The sequence below is a fragment of the Arvicanthis niloticus genome, chromosome 1 (genome assembly GCF_011762505.2).
Source record: "Arvicanthis niloticus isolate mArvNil1 chromosome 1, mArvNil1.pat.X, whole genome shotgun sequence".
NCBI lineage: Eukaryota > Metazoa > Chordata > Mammalia > Rodentia > Muridae > Arvicanthis > Arvicanthis niloticus.
In genome coordinates, this window is record NC_047658.1 from 106,823,678 (window position 1) to 106,843,089 (window position 19,412).

At 45.2% G+C, this 19,412-nt stretch overlaps 1 protein-coding gene across 3 annotated transcripts; it reads left to right on the forward strand.

Moving 5' to 3' along the window:
• The first annotated feature begins 7,280 nt into the window (after nt 1-7,280).
• On the forward strand, nt 7,281-18,738 carry Paox (polyamine oxidase). Of its 3 annotated transcripts, none has more exons than XM_034509844.2 (7): nt 7,281-7,760; nt 8,230-8,716; nt 9,391-9,590; nt 10,890-11,142; nt 14,399-14,511; nt 15,102-15,259; nt 16,435-18,738. In XM_034509844.2, exons 1-7 carry the CDS (start codon nt 7,604-7,606, stop codon nt 16,576-16,578), a joined length of 1,512 nt encoding a protein of 503 aa, XP_034365735.1. In that variant the 5' UTR covers nt 7,281-7,603; the 3' UTR covers nt 16,579-18,738. The 3 variants fall into 3 exon arrangements, with proteins under 3 accessions (XP_034365735.1, XP_076768850.1, XP_034365743.1); XM_076912735.1 differs by having other exon boundaries at nt 7,525-7,913; XM_034509852.2 differs by lacking the exons at nt 8,230-8,716; nt 9,391-9,590 and having other exon boundaries at nt 7,527-7,760.
• Nucleotides 18,739-19,412: the final 674 nt, after the last annotated feature.

Here is a 19,412-nt window from a genome sequence, read left to right on the forward strand (position 1 = left end):
GGGGAGTGTATCCTGGTAAGTATCTAACTGAATGTCTGTTGTAAGCCCGACAGGTGGGTGCTCTGAAGCAAGACCATATACAACCACAAAAGGTCTGAAAGTACATCTGAAACAATCACGTTAATCTTTGCTTCACTATTGCTAGGAAGTAGCTACAGAGTAACTCTGGCCAAGGACAATCGTGAGGTCCTTCCTGGTACAGTTTGAGTTCTGCTATAGGCCAAGTTCTCAGGCTTTTTAAAATTTTTCTCTTTAAGATAGAGGCCAGTCCCAAGATGGAATAGGTTTGGCCCCTCAGTACTTTAAAGAAAACAATCCAAACCAGAATAGAACAGTCAGCAAACTTTATTTCAAGACTAAAGTAGAATATAAACAGAAACAGATCACCAACAAACCTTTGCTCCAGGTCTCTGTATTAGCATAGGCTAAGCAACCGTGACAGTAGTTCCAAAATGAAATGTCTCAAACACAGTTTATTTAGCAGCCCGTGGGCTGGTGTCAAAGTTAGGTGCCTAATATTCTCTGAGTTTAGGGACAAAGGAAGAAACAGGTAAAGAGAGAGAATACTGTATTTGTCAGGGTTCTCTAAAGGAATAGAACTGATAGAATATCACACACACACACATACACACAACACATACACTCACACACACACAAACACATTTTCTGTTTGTCTGGGATGCTTTAAAAACTGCAAATATTGGGCTGGACAGATGGCCCAGAGGTTAGGAGCTCTGGCTGCAGTTCCAGAGATCTTGAATTCAATTCCCAGCAACCACATGGTGGCTTGCAACCATCTATAATGAGATCTGGTGTGTGTGTGTGTGTGTGTGTGTGTGTGTGTGTGTGTGTGTGTGTATACATATGATTAGAGTGGTTTACAGGCTTTGGCCCAGTTAATCCAATAGTGGCTGTCTCTTGATAGCAAGTTCAAGAATCCAATAGTTCAGTCCACAATGTGTGGGGCTCAGCTGGTCTTCAGCATAGTTGGAATCCAGAAGAAGTAGGCTCTAATATCAATGAGGGAATCCTCAGGATCAAGATACACAAACTGGCCAGTGAGGATCAGGGTGAGCAGGCAAAAAGCAAAAGCTTTTCAGTGCTCTTTATATAAGTGTCATGAGAGGTGTGACCCAGATATAGGCTGTCTTCCTATCTCAAGTGATCCAATCAAGAAAAATCCCTCACAGATGTTTCCTGTGATGTAGTCACAAAATTGGCAATTAAGAATAGCTATCACAACTATCAAGGACTTTAGCAAAATTAAAAATGTTTATTTCAAAGGAGACCATCAAGGTTGGGACGCAAGACACAAGCAGGACGAGAGAAACTTTTCTGGAAGTCTTACATCTGGTAAAGGTCTGGTGTCAAGAACACACAACACACTCCTGCAACAGACTAGGAAAAAGAACAAAGGATGAACATACATCTCTTCAATAAAGATGTAATTGTATGAGGGACATTAGAAGATGCTCAACATCATTAGCCTTTAGGGAAATACAAATCAAACCCACTTCAAACCTGTAAGGTTGACTATAATAAAAAAAATTAAAAAGTCAACAGTGAGTGTGGGAAAGCATGTAGAAAAGTTGGAGTTTTGACATTGGTGGAGTTTGGGGAATATTTTTAGATACACACTTGGATATCAATGAGAGTGGAAGAGAGGGGATGGCATCTGTGAACCGGAGCCAGGACAGCTCCTGAAAGTCTTTGATACTAAGACTAGTTTGTATTTTCATTGTATTTTCCAAAGCCACAAGGTGGGGTGGGCAAGCAAGCAAGATTTTACACAGAAGTCTATGAGGTTGTCAGCAGGTTGTTAAGGGCAATGACTCATTGATTCAGATAGCAATTGAAGTCATGCTTGCCAAATAGGCAGAACAAGCAGTGCTTTAAGTAAGTCACTAAATAAATCAATAAGTCAGTACCTAGTAATTGGTCTTTCCTGCCTTATTCTACGTGATGAAGTACAAATTGGTGTTGCCACTTGGCCTTTGTGAGGTACGTGTACATGTTCCTGGGGACTGAACTCTGGCCTTACATTACCTTGTCATAGCCTGCCCTTGTCTCAAAAGTTAAAACAGCAAACCAATGCCTAGGTGCATACTCAAGAGAAATGAAAACATGGCCCCACAGCAGCTCCTAGTTACATAGCAGCACTAATCACAAGGACTGAAAAAATAGAAATGGCATAAATGTCCGTCAAACATTCTATATTTATATAATAGACACAGCTTAGTTAGGGTTTTACTGCTGTGAACAGACATCATGACCAAGGCAAGTCTTATAAAGGACATTTAATTGAGCTGGCTTACAGGTTCAGAGGTTCAGTCCATCTTCATCAAGGTGGGAGCAGGGTAGCATCTAGGCATGGTACAGGCAGAGCTGAGAGTTCTACATCTTCATCTGAAGGCTGCTAGCAGAATACTGACTTCCAGGCAGCAAGGGTAAGGGTCTTAAAGCCTATGCCCACAGTGACACACCTACTCCAACAAGGCCACACCTAATAGTGCCACTACCTGGGCCAAACATACAAACCATCACAGACACCTTAGGTTTTTGTTTTATTGTTTTTTGTTTTTTTTAGATGGGGTTTTCTATATAATTCTTGCTGGCCTGGAATCTGCCTAATCTTTGCCTCACAAATGCTGTGATTAAAGGCAAGCAGTACCACACTTGGCTTCTTAGGTATTAACATTCAAATAGATACCTTTGAATATGTTAGAATGTATCACGGAGACTGAAGGTGTAGCTCAGTGGTAACATCCTTGCCTAGCATGCACAGAGCCTTGAAGTCCACCGTAGATATGGCACATATATGATGAAAAGGCAGAAGTACTGACACATACTGTATGTGGAAAACCTTGAGAGCATGCTTCATCCTGTCTAATTCTTTATATGAACCATCCAGAATAGGGTGATGAAAGGGTTTTTAACTCAGTTGTGGTGATGGCTGTATAACTCTGTCAATATGCTGAAAGCCACTGGCTTGTACATGTCATATGGGTGAAGTGCATGCAAATTCCATATTGATAAGGCTATTTTTTTTAAATGAACAAGCACAATTTGGTTTAGCCACATGGGAGATATCATCTGTGGTGTCAGATGCAGCCCTCCTCCCTTTGGACAAGCATGCCATGATATCTGCATAGTCTCCAGTGGTCTGTTTATGAGCATATGATTACCCCAGTTACAGGGCAGCCTTTGATTCAGACTGGTGCACTATATCTAGGGAACAAGAAGCACTATTGTCTTCTCGGGGCCAGCCTTGGGCCCAGGAGGAGAGAGTTGGCAAGGGAGGAGTGAGTCAGGCCCAGTGGTCAGGGGAATCTTGCAGCTCTGACTGTCTAGCAACCAGGTTGTTTCTTTATTTATACAGGTTTCACAGAACAATGACAGACTAATAATCACCCAAGAAGCACAGATCAATTTTTTTTTGGACATGTGCTTGATTTTTTTCATTGCATGTTCAGGTTTACAAGTTCAGTCACAATTAGAAAGTACAAATAGAGCAGATTTTATTTTTATTATTAGCCCTATAATTCCAATTCAAAGAATCTACAGAATGTCTCCACTAAAGCAAACACATTTGTTATATGCAGCCTGCTTTTAGTCTGGCAGGATTTGCAGGTTTGTTTGTTTGCTTGCTTGCTTTTTAGATTTATTTAATTTTATCATGTATACAGTGTTCTGCATGCATGTACGCCTGCAGGCCAGAAGAGGGCACCAGATCTCATTATAGATGGTTGTGAGCCACGATGTGGTTGCTGGGGATTGAATTCAGGATCTCTGGAAGAGCTGCCAGTGCTCCTAGCCTCTGAGCAATCTCGCCAGCCCAATATTTGCAGTTTTTAAAGCATCCCAGACAAACAGAAAATATCTGAACCAGTCTTTTTTTATAAACAGCAAATACTAACAGCTAACTCCTTTTATATATCATTTCACCATCTACACTCTAAAGTAGGAAAAAGGTTATTTTAGTCAATCTATCTTATTTATTGAGTTCTGTTCTTCCTGGGGTGTACCCTGTACAACTACCTTTCTTTAAACTACATTTTCAGAGAGTTCTAAGCATATCATAAAAAGAAGCAAGAATCTGTTACTAATTCTCTTAGTCAGAGTTGTCAACTATCTCTGTTTACCAGTACCAATTATACTGTTTGAGTTTGCTTAGTGACAGATACCCCAGGAAGATTCCTGGAGTCATGGCCTCATTACAAATTCCTAGCTTTTGCTTATCTGCGTGCCTTAGTCGGGGTTTCTATTCCTGCACAAAACATCATGACCAAGAAGCAAGTTGGGGAGGAAAGGGTTTATTCAGCTTACACTTCCAAATTGCTGTTCATCACCAAAGGAAGTCAGGACAGGAACTCACACAGGACAGGAATTTGGAGGCAGGAGCTGATGCACAGGCCATGGAGGGGTGATGCTTACTGGCTTGCTTCCCCTGGCTTGCTCAGCTTGCTTTCTTATAGAACCCAGGACTAGCCCAGGGATGGCACCACTCACAATGGGAAGATCACTAATTGAGAAAATGCCTTATAGCTGGATCTCATGGAGGGATTTCCTCAAGGGAGGCTTTCTTTGTGATAACTCTAGCTGTGTAAAAAGTAAAGTCTGGTAAAGTTGACATACAAAACCAGCCAGTACACTGAGCTTATCATAATCTCTAAGGCTTAAGGAAGACTTCCAAAGCTTTCATGATGAAAAAAAAAAAAAGGAAGACTTCCAAATAGTGGCTAGATAAAGTCATTTCCATAAAAGCAGAAAAAGATTCAGACATAATTTTCTTAGGAAAAGACATAAGATGAGTTATAATGCAGAAAGTCCCCATGAAGACAACACACAGAGACCAAAACCTAAAATCACGAAACCTGATGACAGCAATCTCAGCATTCCTCTCAGCTTTGCTGGAACTGGGTCAAACAGCTGCGCTGACTTCATGACTTTTGCTTTTCTAGGGGATAGGGCTGTTGCAAGTGTCCCTGCCCTGTATTGCTGGAGGCCCAGTGTGTTACTACCAGCCACTTTGTTCAAAGTTTCCACCTCAACTTTCCTGTATCCCACATAAATTAAAATACGAATTGGTAAATGAAATGTACTTACAGTTGGACTGCAGACTCTGCCTTTCTGCTAGCAGGGTCACAAGTGTACAGGAAAGGCCAAGCATAGTAGGATGCATGGCAACCCCATTAAGGAAATACAGAAAAAAGATCAGGAGTTCAAGATCAGTCTTGCCCACATAGCAAGTTTCAGGCCAGCCTGGGCTAACTGAGATCCCCATTTTTCATGATCCCTCCCAAACATAAAACCAATTATGTAGAAAAGATGAAAGAGAAGCCAGGAAATATACACATTAACTGAGACAGGGTAACTTACCCAGTCTGTTCTTGAAGGGAAGGGTACTTGGGTCCCAGGCTGTTCTCTAGTAATAGAATTTTAAAAGATTTTTTATTTACCTTGTGATGAGGTTTCTCGTTGATATTGATCCCTAGTTCTCTTTCCCACTCTCCCAAGCACCTTTAACTTATCCCCTCCCCCTTAATGGCCCCTCCTCCTTGCTGTACTCCACTGAGTTCTGCTAGCGCTGCTTGCTAGAATGTTGATGGATCTTGGCTTGATATTGTATAAGTTCCCATTGCTGCAGCGTGCTCATGTGTGCTGTGGCCATAGCATGGCCAGAAGTCAGCATTTCATAGCATTTTTCTTGATCCTCTGGTTGTTAAGTTTTGTTTAAATAAAAATTTAAAATATTTATTATTTTGTAATTTATGTGTGCATATCATGTATGCATGAATGCCCATAGAGGCTGGAAGGGGGAGTTGCATTCCTGGAGCTAGAGTAACAGTGCTTGTGAACCACCTGATGTGGGTGCTCGACTGGGAACTGAACTCCAGTCCTCTGGAAGGGCAATGTGGGAGAGCAATCTCTCCACCCCATGGCTCTTACACTCTTTTCCTTCCCTCTCCTTGATGTTCCCTGGGCATTGCCGGTGGGGGTGGAGGTTGAGACAGATGCTTCATTTAATGTTGTACACTCGAAGGTCACTTATTCTCAGCTCTTGGACTAGTTGTGAGTCTCGGTACTAATCGCTGTCCACTGCAGAAGAAGCATCTCTGGTCAAGGTAGAGAGCAGCATGAATCAGTGAGCAAAAACAAACATTTAAAAGGCAGTCTGATAACAGGACAATTTAGCAAAACAGCAGAAGGTCCCTGCTTCCCTACGGGGCCTAAGAGCGCCTAAGCTTTAGATCTGGTTTGTTGTAACAAGCATGAATTCCCTCCTTTGGAGCAGGCCTCAAGTCTAATCCAAAATCAGATCGTTATCTTCATGACCTTTGTGCTACTATTGTACCAGTGGGCATGTCTTACCTGGCAAGGCAGGATTGTAGCGAGTGGGACCTGACACTGAGCAATGCCATGGATAACCTTTCTCCTACAGCAGCGTGCATAGCAACTTTTGACACACTGCCAACTAGCCAGCAGGAGGGAAGTTTTCGTGTCAGTTCCAACTTGATTTTCTATGTCTTGTGAAACCAACTTGTTAGAAGTTTTAAGACTGGGTAGAGGAAAATGGTGGGTATTAAAGACTGGCATTTTGAATGAACTAGACTCGGGAGGTTCTTTGTCTCCAGGTCGGTTTCCTTGATGTAGGGTGGGATGCCTTTGGTATCTTGGCTCTGGAGGGCAGCTTCAGCTCCCAACTCCCAAGTTCCAGTTAAACACACTAACTTAGAAAGTGAACAAGAGTGATGTTCTAGTAGCTGAGGGGAGGGCATGTGCCTCCTGTCCTTTACAATCTACCCTCTTCGGACACGGATTTACGAATAGTTCCCATCTGTGTCAGAGCCAAAGCCCCCATAGCATACAACCAGTGACTTCTTTTTCCCTATACCACCTTTACTCTCTACTAGCTCTGAGTGAGTGAGGGGATCAAGTATGTTGGGCAAGGACATTTTTGCCCCTCAGCCTGAGAGTGCTGAGTGGTTGGCCAAAACAGTGTTCTCAGATTACCAGATCCCTGTCTTCCTGCTTTGGATCAGCATTGGGGTCCAGGACAGAAGTTATCTTCTAAGCACGTTGTTACACTGTGAGCCGATAGGCCAGTGGAAAGGAGGCTAGAGCTATGGCGCACTCTCTGCTTATATGAACCAGGAAGGATGCGTCTGGAAGACTACCGCATCATTGTAGGGTTCTTGGCTCACACAGCTCCGTAGCAGCTAGAGCCACACCCCTCTTGAGGTGACTATGGGCGGGTCCAAACAGGAGGAGTGGTGCTCAGAGCACCTTGAGCTTGATCGCTTCCGGGAGCCGCAAGCCTATGTGGATGGCACAGTGAAGGCCAAGGGACATCCGCCTACCCTCCTCCGGTCCAGTTCCGAACGTTCACCAAGGCTGTCCGGACCTTGCTTTCCTTCCGCCTTGCCTCCCCGCCTCCAGCGAGCTCCTCATAGGCCCCGCCCCTAGTCCCACATCCAGCCCCACGCACACTCACTCGCTTCTTCCTACACAACCCCGCCTTCTTCCCCGCCTCTGGCCCCGCCTCGCCCGCTTCTGCTGGGGCGCCTAGGGCCACCCGTCGCCGGAGGACCCTGAGCAAGCCATGGCGTCCCGCGGCCCGCGGGTGCTGGTGGTGGGCGGCGGCATCGCGGGGCTGGGCGCTGCGCAGAGGCTCTGCCGCCACCGGGCTGCTCCACATCTGCGAGTCCTGGAGGCCACCGCCAGCGCCGGGGGCCGCATCCGCTCAGAACGCTGCTTCGGTAACCGCTCCTTGGTCGACCCCAGACCCCATCCGGTTCCTACTGAGCCAGGAGGCCTTCCTTTTTTGGCTCCCGGAGTAAAAGAACACACACCCACGTTCACTAAGCTGGAAAGACAACTGCCCAAAGTTAGGAGAGTACTCTTTAGGGAAGGTAACCTAGGGTCCCGCAGTTGCTTTGCTCAGCTTTGGGGATTCCTCGGGTTTCTCCTTAAGTGAAGGATGTCTGTACAGGCTGCCTCGCCCCCTCCGCCGTCCCCCCAACCCCCCAACCCCTAGAAATTCCCTAAATCTGGTCTGATCAAGCCATGCCTTTGGAAACCACTTGATCCTGAGGGACAAGACCCTTGGTCCTGATTTACAAGGAGACCATGTGACTCTCAAGGTGTTCCTAGCGTATGCTTGCGAAAGGGTGGGGCTAATTTTTCTGGGGAGAGGGCTTCCAGGTAGCATTTCCTGTGCCCTCCTAGGTGGTGTAGTGGAGCTGGGTGCACACTGGATCCACGGGCCCTCCCAGGGCAATCCTGTCTTCCAGCTGGCTGCGGAGTTCGGGCTCCTGGGGGAGAAAGAATTATCCGAAGAGAACCAGCTGGTGGAGACAGGAGGGCACGTGGCTCTGCCCTCCATGAGCTGTACCAGCTCTGGAACAAGTGTGAGCCTGGAGCTGGTGACAGAGATGGCCTGTCTGTTCTATGGACTGATAGACCAGACCCGAGAATTCCTGAATGAATCTGGGCCCCCAGTGGCCAGTGTTGGAGAGTTCCTGAAGAAGGAGATAAGGCAGCAGGTGGCTAACTGGACTGAGGATGAGGACACCAAAAAGCTCAAGCTGGCTATCCTGAATACCTTCTTCAACATAGAGTGTTGTGTGAGCGGCACCCACAGCATGGACCTGGTGGCCCTTGCACCGTTCGGGGAGTATACAGTGCTGCCTGGGCTGGATTGCACCTTGGCTGGGTATGGGCCATAGCCCTGGCAGCTCTGTCCATCCTGTCTAGGCAGAGGCACTAGACTGGAGAAAGGAGGGAAAAGGGGGAGAGAGGAGGAGGCCTGGAGCGGGCAGGTGAGGGCATTGCCCTCCCCATTCAGAGAGATTGGTTTCTCTTTCTTCTAGTTGTGTTTATTTAAGCAAAGATGTGTCTAGGGAATTGAGAAGGAAGTATCTGGAATGCTCATGTCTTCTCATCTAGGGTGTCTCATGTGCCAGGTGTTACACAAGGGCCTTCAGATGCAGAGAAGCCAAGCAGGTTCCTTCCCTGTGGCAGGCAGGCTTGTGCATGCTTCCAGGAACAAAGACGTTGGGCAGGGCTGCGCTCCCCTGACCCCCAAAGACCCAAGGCTTCTGTCTAGGAGCTAGCATTTGTGACTCAGGAAGTGTACAAACCTGGGGCTGGTGTGGTTGTGGTGGGGAACTCTGGTTCTTATGGGAACTGGTCAGTATTGTGTTCACTGACTTATTTGGCCCTCGTTAGTCAGGAGGTAGGTGTTAATGGCCCGGTGTAAAGGGGTTGCCTCTCCTTCTGGCTCTGAGTGGTGCTCCTCTGGATGCTGGTGGCATCTTGAGTGGGTTATTTTTGCCAGTTACCCTTTCAGGGCCTGCTTCACTACACACCAACTTCTGTCTTTCCTAGTGGCTACCAAGGACTTACCAACTGCATACTAGCTTCCTTGCCCAAGGATACGATGGTTTTTGACAAGCCAGTGAAGACCATTCACTGGAATGGGTCCTTCCAGGAAGCTGCTTTTCCAGGGGAGACCTTCCCCGTGTTGGTGGAGTGTGAAGATGGTGCCCGCCTGCCTGCACATCATGTCATCGTCACAGTGCCATTAGGTAGAACTTACTTTTTCTGATTAAGCTGCCTGTCTGTATCCCTGTCCCAAGCATCACAGGCCTCTGGTTCTTCTCCGTCCTTGGCTCTGGGTATTAAGTGAGCTGTTGAGTTCATGTCTTCATGCTAAGGATCTCCGGGTGGATGAAAGTACTCCACCGTGGTTTGCAGCTGCTGTAGTTGTTCTGCCTCAGCCTCCCGAGCGCTGGAGTCACCGTGCTGCCATCTCTGGCTGATATTGTCTTGTACAGAGATGTCATTACTAATAAATGCTGGTGGGAACTCAGTAGTTCTTTCTTCCGTGTTTCACGTGGTGCTCCATGAACATGTCAAAGTGCTTATGTGGCTACATCTTCGTAGGTTGCAGGAGTGGTTTGTGCTTGAAGATCTAGATAGCATGACTTTTCTCCCCATGCCCCGTGTATGGGGAAATTGTCTCTGTCATGTGCCCGGGTATGGCCTTGCAGGCTTCCTGTTGTACTGATTTTCTTCCTTTTTTAAGCTTTACTTTTTATTTTGAGTCAGGGTCTCACCCTGTAGGCCCGGATAGCTTGGAACTTACTATATAAGCTGCTTATGCCTCCTAAGTGCTGGGATTAAAGGTCCTCTTGCTTTCGTATTGGCTTCAAGCAAATGTTCTCTCCTCTGGTTTGTCTTTGTTGTTTGTCTGATTGTGGGCTGGTTTTCTTTTTTTCGTTTTCTCCTACTTAGACTCATCTAAGTGTATTCAATGGCAGTGTTTGCGTGGATGAGGCTCTGGATTCAATTTCTAGCACAGTAAAGAGCAAAACAAACTTCCCAGTGAAATCTGTGAGGTGACGACTGCAGATGCCCCTGAGTAGTGTGACTGGCAGTTAGAGATAGAAGGTCAGGAGCGAGCTGTTCCTACAGGGTCCTACTTAACTGTCCCTCTGTGACCAGGGAGTCTGTAGTTTTCCTCCAGTATGGTAGCAGTCAACCTTGAGTTCCGATGGCCAGGTCCAGCCTTTGGAGTTTGTCTCCAGGTATCTGAATGAATGAGATGTTTAGAAGCACTTTTCTCTATACAGTCAGGACAGATTCCTGTTGATGTAGCTTCTAGTTAAAAACCTAGCTATTTATTTACTTATTTATTCTTATTGTTATTATTATTTTTTAAAGCAAGGTCTTACCATGTAGCTCCTGCTGTCCTGGACTCACTATGTAGACCAGGCTGGCTTTGAACTCACATAGAACCATGCCTGTCACTGCCTCCTGAGTGCTAAGATTAAAGACGTGCACCACAAAACCTGTTTTAAACTGCATCCCATTCTGAATTGCAGGTTTTCTTAAAGAACATCAAGATACCTTCTTTGAGCCACCACTGCCTGCCAAAAAGGCAGAAGCCATCAGAAAACTAGGCTTTGGTACCAACAACAAAATCTTCTTGGAGTTTGAGGAGCCCTTCTGGGAGCCCGACTGTCAGTTCATCCAGGTGGTGTGGGAAGATACATCACCCCTACAGGACACAGCCCTCTCACTCCAAGACACCTGGTTCAAGAAGCTCATTGGATTTTTGGTCCTGCCTCCTTTTGAGTATGTATGCGTCCAGGAGCTCTAGGGAAGGGCTTGCTGGCTTACTAGTCTTAGTCTATTGGAGGACCCCACTGTGTATAGTTCACTGCCAGGTATTTCTGAGTGTTTAATTGGAGGAGGGGGCATGTGCTCCTGAAGTGTTGGTTACAGATACCCTCACTCTGGCTCCCTGAGAGACAAATGGAGGCCCAGAATGTATTCTTGGACTCCAGGAATATCATTCCATGTGTGTGTGTGTGTGTGTGTGTGTGTGTGTGTGTGTATGTATGTATGTATGTATGTATGTATTGAAACTCGGTATTTGTAGTATGGATCTGTCTATAACTGTAGAAATAGTACTTAAGATGAGAGCTAAATCTCCTTCTACATAATGGAAGCAGAGACCCACAGTTAGCCAGGCATAGTGATACACTTCTGTAATCCTAATACTAGGTAAGCTGAGGCAGGAAGAACATGAGTGAATATGTCAGACGCTATCTAAAAAGGACAGACAGACAGACAGACAGACAGACCTACAGATGAAGGTCTCAACTAATGGCTCACCCATCCTATAAAGGAGTGTAGTTTTTCTAGGTACTCATTCTAGGTACTATGTGTCCCCAAGCATAGCCTAGGTTGAGGACTGATGTCTGATAATATTAGAACACACTGAACTGTTGTCATGTGAAGGAAGGAGTCCACATTCCACTTAGAGATCTGGCAAGAAAGGGCCATGTTCTTAGCCTAGAAGACTAGGATTGGTGGCAGCAGGAGTCCACAGCTGAAGAGCAGCCTTCTACCTGGCAGGAAAGGAGAGAGGGAGTTATTGTCACAGAAGCTCAGCTGACTTTCAAGATGGAAACAGACCATGCTGCAGTTGCCTGTTCTTCAATAGGGACTTAAACTCTGTCCCACTAGTATTGAAAAACTACATTTTCTGAAAAATTACATGAATTTTGTTTTTTGTTTCTGCTGCTGTTTCTTCTTCTTCTTCTTCTTCTTCTTCTTCTTCTTCTTCTTCTTCTTCTTCTTCTTCTTCTTCTTCTTCTTCTTCTTCCCTCTTCCTCTCCCCTCTTCTTCCTCCTCCTCCTCCTCTTCCTCATCCTCTTCCTCTTCCTCCTTCTTCAAAGATTTGTTTTGTGGATGCTTTCTCTGCACGTATGTCTGTGTGCCACATGCCTGCAGAGCTTGAGAAGCCAAGAGCGGGTGTCAGATCCTTTGGAACTCCAGTTAAGGATGTCTGTTAACTACCATGTGGGTGCTGGGACTTGAACCCTGGTCCTCTGGAAGAGAAGTCAGTATTTCTTTACCACTGAGCTTTCTCTTCTGCTCCATTATTTTTTTTTCTAATCCTGTCTCTGTGTGGATAAAGATCAATATGAATGAGTGCAGAAGCAGCTAAGACTCCTGTGTCTTCCCTCAACCAGTTATCAATGAGAATTGTGGACAAGCAAAACCCTGCCACCTTTTAAATTCAACTTGAGAAAATATGCTTGTCTCCTCCTGTCTTTGTGTATATATGTGTGTATGTATGCATGTTTACTGACTGTGTGGGGAGGCCAGAGGTGGATCTCGGGGATCTTCCTCTATCACTCTGCACCCTATTTTTTATTGGATATTTTATTTATTTACAATACAGATGTCATCCCCTTTCTCCATTTCCCCTCCCTAGAACCCCCTATCCTATCACCCGTCCTCCTTTATGCTTTTATACCATTTTGATTACATGCATGTATTAAGGTCAGTTCTAGGTTGATGGTCTAGCAATACAATAGATGAAAATAGTCAAGGAACAAGCAATACAATAAACACAAATAGTCAAAGAAAAAGCAAGGCATTAAACCTAATTATGTGAACACTCCCATGATTACTGTTTCTAAGGGTTTATCAGGATGACCAAAGTATCTGAGCCTATTTCCTTATCCTAGCCCAAGGTCATTTTTCATGTCTGAAGCCTACTTCCTTGTTCTAGCCTAAAGTTTAGATTCCTGTCTGAAATTACTTCTTTGTTCTAGCCTAAGATTTAGATTCCTACATGAAATTACTTTTTTTGTTCTAGCCTAATGTCAGATTTCTGCCTGAAGCCTACTTCCTTATCCTTGGTCAATGTCATATTCCTGCCAAGCAGCCCATTTCCTTGTCCTTGGCCCATGTCAGATTCTTGCCAAGCAGCCCCAAAGGCTCTCTGCCTCTCCCCCTTTTTTATTTCATTAACAAGACTGAGCCTGTTTTAGGTCATTTTTACAAGAATGCCTTCCTTACCCATTATGGAATATGCATTATCAAAAGCAATGCATTTGTCTTAGGTTGGTAAGGCTCTGCTGCACCCTATTTTTTGAGACAGGGTTTCTCCTTGAACCTGTAGCTCATTCCCCCCTGACTTTTACCTCTCCATAATTGGGGTCATTCAGAAAATGTTGTTTCATGTAGTAATGTTAAAAGTTAAATTTATCAATATTGCCACTGATGTCAGAAAATTCTGTCAGTATCCTGAAGCTGTTACATTGATGACAACATAAACAATTTTGCTGAAATTCTGTTTTTTTGCTTGAGAGCTTAAATTTCACTGTTATCAGTACATACTGTGCACCTTTTTTTTTTTTTTTCCTGAGAAAGTATCTGCTCAGTATCATGGTTGGCTAGGTGTCCTTGTAGGTAAGGAAGTGTGTGTGAAGGAAGCAGCTCCAGACTCAAGGACAGCACACCAAAAATCCTTTATACTTCTTCCCATATAGACATAGAAAAATACACCCAATGGCCAAAATTTAATAAAACCAATAACTTAAAAAAAAAAGATTTTAGTCATTTTATGTATATGAGTACACTAGCTATCTTCAGACAGACCAGAAAAGGCATCAGATCCCATTACAGATGGTTGTGAGCCACCATGTGGTTGCTGGGAATTGAACTCAGGACCTCTGGAAGAACAGTAAGTGCTCTTAACCACTGAGCCATCTCTCCAGCTCCCAAATCAGTAACTTTTACTATTTCATTAAGGAACTTCTCAAGTACAATTGGCATCTCTCCCCCGAACCCCCGATGTGCATGGCGGTGGTGAAGAAAACAAAGCCAACTGGTGTGGCTTTACCGCCATCCTCTGAGGGACAGTTTCCTGCTCTGTTCTTGCACATTTGGTACATGTGCCAAGGTGGAAATGGCACATGCTGCTTTAGTGTTATACTTTGAGAGCTAAGAGGGACTCTTATTCTACATGGTGGTGGCCCTGGCATTGTGTGTGTGGGCAGCAGACCTGTCTCCCATCTTTCTATTTTTGTAGGTCTTCACATGTGCTCTGTGGGTTTATTGCTGGACTTGAGTCAGAGTTTATGGAGACTCTGTCAGATGAAGAAGTGCTTCTGACTCTAACCCAAGTACTCCGGAGAGTGACAGGTACTCCCCATTATATGTATGTATATACACGCACACATACACATATATATTACAGCATATATATATATATATATCTTCTGTATTCCTCTCTCATCTCTTATTTTATTTTATTTTTCATATACTATTTATTTATTTTATGTATACAAGTACTCTATCTGCATGTACACCTCCATGCCAGAAAAGGGCATATTATTTATGGTTGTGAGCCACCGTATGGTCACTGGGACTTAAACTCAGGATTTCTGAAAGAGCAGTCAGTGCTCTTAATCCCAGGTATATATCTTATTGGCCAATCTCTAAAGAGGAAGTAAACTTGCAACAGAGAAGAAGAAATTCCGCACTGCACATCCCCAAGACAACTTTCTTCCTGGGCAGTAGGCAAGTCATGGTTTGCAAACACTTCTAGTTTTATTTTCTAAAATCTTCCACCCAAAATAAAAATGCAGTTGTCCCTAGTCAGGTGCTTTCAGGGAAGGAAACTATATTATAGGAGGCATCTCACGGTGTTGCTGTCCCTGTGTCGTGCTGGAGAGCAGCTAAGACAGATGCTTCCAGTGAGAATTCTGAGTTAACATGTCTCTGTGTTTCAGGAAACCCACAATTGCCAGCAGCCAAGAGCGTGCTGAGGTCTCGATGGCACAGTGCCCCATACACCCAAGGTTCCTACAGCTATGTGGCTGTGGGCAGCACTGGCGATGACCTAGATTTGATGGCTCAGCCCCTCCCTGCAGATGGAACTGGCACCCAGGTATAGTGGCCTGCCTTGGTGTGGGGCAGCGGGGATCCTGCTGCTAACTAAGGCCTCCAGGTGTGTGGTGCAAGTGATGTGTGGGGCTGGGATCTCAGAGACACAGAGCCAGTTTCATTTTGAAAGTAGGAGTAACTTAAAGTCAAATATGCTGGCATACACTCACAGTTTCAGCACTCAGGAGGCAGAAGCAGGGGGACTGTTTAGAGTCCACAGCCAGCCTGGTCCATTGAGCAAGTTACAGACCAGCCAAGGCTAGTAAGGCTATGTCTCAACAAACTCAGACTGAGGCTAAGAACTTAAAATATGTTATTTGTATCAGAATTACACATACCTATGGCTTACGGAACTGTACAGTGCTGTCTACAGAAATAAAAATGAAACAGAAGTAGCCAGTAGGGACACAGTGTTCTCCCCAGACTATGCTTCCAGCTGTTTTCTTTCTTTTGCCTTGGAGCTGAAGCCCTGAGCACACCAGTCAAGCACTCTACCACTGATTGACACTCCTCCACCTCTCCACCTGATTCTAATATCAAAAGTCTAGGTGGGCCCGGTGACTCAGGCCTCTGTAATCCCAGCTAAAAAGATCACTATAGATTTTAGGCTAGTCTGGTATACGAAATGAGAGTCAGTCCAGCCAGAAGCACATAGTGAGAACGTTTCAAAACAGTTTAATTATGGAAACCATCAACTGTAGAGAAGCAGGTAGAGCAGTGGATGCTGTCCCCTTCCTCTACCCTCTACCACAATGAGCAGAATCTACCCACTGTCCTTTAACTTATTGAGTAGTTATCCATGTAGATATTTCAGTGCATATCTCTAAGACAGTTACAGTGATACTCAGTATCACCTGGTATTCACTGCTCAGTTTGCCAGGTATCTCATGGTCCCTGTCAGCTTGTTTATTGCCACACCACTTTTAGTTATAGGCAGTGACTTCTCACCACTCTGTGGTGTATTTGGTTTAGCCACACTCTTCCATGGTAGTTTAGCAACTCTTGTGATCCTAGTTCAGGGACCTACCACCTAGGTGTTTCTTAGTATTCACTGGCATGGGCAGTGATGGCTTCTGCCCATTTGTAAAAACCCATGGATGGGCAGGGGCTCTGTTTTCTGTGTATCTCTCCACAGCTGTCCCACTTGCATCCCTGTTCTAACTTAATCTTTTTCTGCAGCTGCAAGTACTCTTTGCTGGGGAAGCAACACATCGGACATTTTATTCTACCACACATGGGGCCCTCCTGTCTGGCTGGAGAGAAGCTGATCGCCTCATTGGTCTGTGGGACTCACAGGTGGAGCAGTCCCGGCCCAGGCTCTGAGTGCCTGCTTCTCTGCTCTACCACTCGGGCTGACCAAGTGCTCAGTCTGGTTTGAGGTTTGGGGGTCTTATTGGTAGCTTTAATTTTGGGAAAATGGTCTTATTTCACATATCTGTTGGAGTCTGGCTTGGTCTGATCATGGATGCCCTGCTAAGTGTTGTACACATAAAGCAGTTAACACTGCCTGTGTACAGTACTTCTCATATTACGTCCAGTTCCCAGCCTCTCCCCACCCAGTCCAGGTCCTGTCTGTGCCCCTTCTATCCCTAGTTCATGGCTTTCCTCTCTGGGTTCTTTGGGCCTTAGGGCCCATGGTTGCCCTTTATCCTGTTAGTGAAGGCATTTTTGGGGGCTGGAGAGATGGTTCAGTGGTTAAGAGCACTGACTGCTTTTCCAGAGTTCAATTCCCAGCACCCACATTGTGGCTCACAACCATCTGTAATGGGATCTGATGCCCTCTTCTGGCACACAGGTGTTCATGGAGAGAGAGAGAGAGAGAGAGAGAGAGAGAGAGAGAGAGAGAGAGAGAGAGAGAGAGAGAGAGAGAGAGAGAGAGAAACACACATATATAAAATAGTGAAGGGTGTTTCCAGGGTTCCCACAGCTGTTGTCCAGGACCATGGCTAATGAATCCTCCTTTGATCATTAAAGGATTAATGTCAGGTGCCCTAGACTGGTAGGCTAAATGATCATGTAGAACTGAGAAGACTGGGTGAGGCAAGGAGACACATCATATCCTGACCTGGCTTGGGGTTTTGGGAGATGAAGAATAAAAAGAAGGCTTAAAGACTATTGTGGAGTAGGTTGGCCAAACATAGGGAGGTTGTGGGGAATGAGAGAATATAGAGTAAGGGTGCTGGGGAGCCGGGTGTGTGGGGTGGATGTGAGGAGTGTGCTGGGAGGGGAAGCTGGGTGTGTGGGGTAGATGTGACAGTGTACTGGGTAGGTCTCTTGGATATATTGCAGTCTGGTCTCATTGTCTCCACAGCAGCTGCAGAAGACAGGTCTGTTGCTCCTGTTACAGAGGAGACAGGACACTTCGACATATTAACTTCCTCATGTTGCAGCTGTCACAAGGGCTCACACTTCTCCTCTGGAGATGGTTGAGGCTGGAGAGGCTGGTACAGACAACCTGTTTAGTGATATATTGTCTCAAAAGGGTGGAGCTCCAGAGGGAGCTAGAGGAACTTGCAGAGACCCTTGTCCAATCCTTGCACAACATGGTACTGTCACTGGCCCCAGGTTTGGAAGGGCTGAGGGCAAACCCTCCTGCCTGCATCTGTTATGCTTACACTTCCAAAACTTGCTTCTTCACTCACAGTCCAGCTCTCTGCATGGCTCCTCTTCCTTCAGCTCTTCAAGGCTTGTCCTGGCCCCATCCCAGCAGTTTGTCCTGAAGCATGTTAATATAACATAAGAACACTTACTGCTTTAATGTCACCAGACTGCTCATGCAACACCATGAGAGAAAGTCAAACTCCAGCAGGTTTTTATTGTAGTCCATAGTTTGAAGACTGAGAAAACACAGGTATTTCAAGGGCAAAAGTCTCTGCTGTTGACACTCAGGGACATGTTTCAGTTTTCAGAGGAGTGACTCTGGGGGGGAAACAGGCTTTCCAGGGAGGGAGGCCAGGAGGATCTGAGGTGTTATGGATGGGGTGGGGCTATTCCATGGTGGGGAATTGGCCTGACATACCTAGGACTTTAAACTTAAAATCTGGGCCTACCCCCCCAACCCCACTCCCCCATTTTCCTTTTGAGTCAACATCTCTGGCCCAGGCTGGCTTTGAACTTTCTATTCTGCTTCAGTCTCATAAGTGCTGGACTTACAGTGTGTGTTTGTCTGGGGGTCTAGGGGTGGTAGTGGTACTGGGAATCAAACCTAAGGCTTTCCTGCATTCAAGGCAACAATTATAACATCCAGTTACATGTCAGCCCTTTTTATTTGAGATAGCGTCTCTCTCAGGGTAGTTTCTAATGCCTGGCTTCCCCTGGCCTCCACCATCCTTAGCTGGTACTACAGGCCTGTTGTTCCCCCAGGAGCGGCTGGATTAACATTTAGTTTTACAGCCCTGAAAAACACTTTACTTTCATTGTATTAGTGGAAATATAGTCAGTATTTAGAACAGTTACATTAAAATGTCACACTTGAAAAGAAAATGTGTGTGTGTGTAAGTGTGTAAAACACTTGAAAGTTCTAAAAAAGGCCCAAGAACTGATAGGGGACAACTAAATTTCATTACATTGATTTATATAAGTATATGAGGGTGAAAGAAGCCCTTACATTTTAGACAATGCCTCATGTAGCCCAGGCTGACCTTGAACTCCTGACCTTCTTGCCTCCATCTCTTCTATGCTAGGATTACTGGTATGTGCTGTCATACCTGACTGAGACTTCTAATTTAAAGTTTTCTTTTTAGTTTTTGTAGAGCAGGCTACAAAGAGAGATACTTGTCTCAAAAGGAAGAAAAAAATGTGCCTAGATTTTAAGTTTAAATTTCTAGGCCAATTCCCCACCATGGAGAAGCCACGTCTTCATTGCCAGCAGTTCAAATTTTGGGCATGTTAGGCGAGCTGTCCTCCATGGTATATCCTCAAACCTGTAATATTTGGAGTGTAGTGAAAAATCTCCAGATAGGGACTGGAGAGATGGCTTGGAAGTTAAGAGTGATTGCTGCTATTGCACAGGACTGAAGTACAATTCTCAGCATCCAGTCAAGCTACTCAAAGCACCTGTAATTCCAGATACAGAGGATCCGCAAACACATGGCATAGACACTTCAAATAAAAAAATATAAATAAATAAAGTTGAGTCTTTTTGTTGTTTTTTTTCT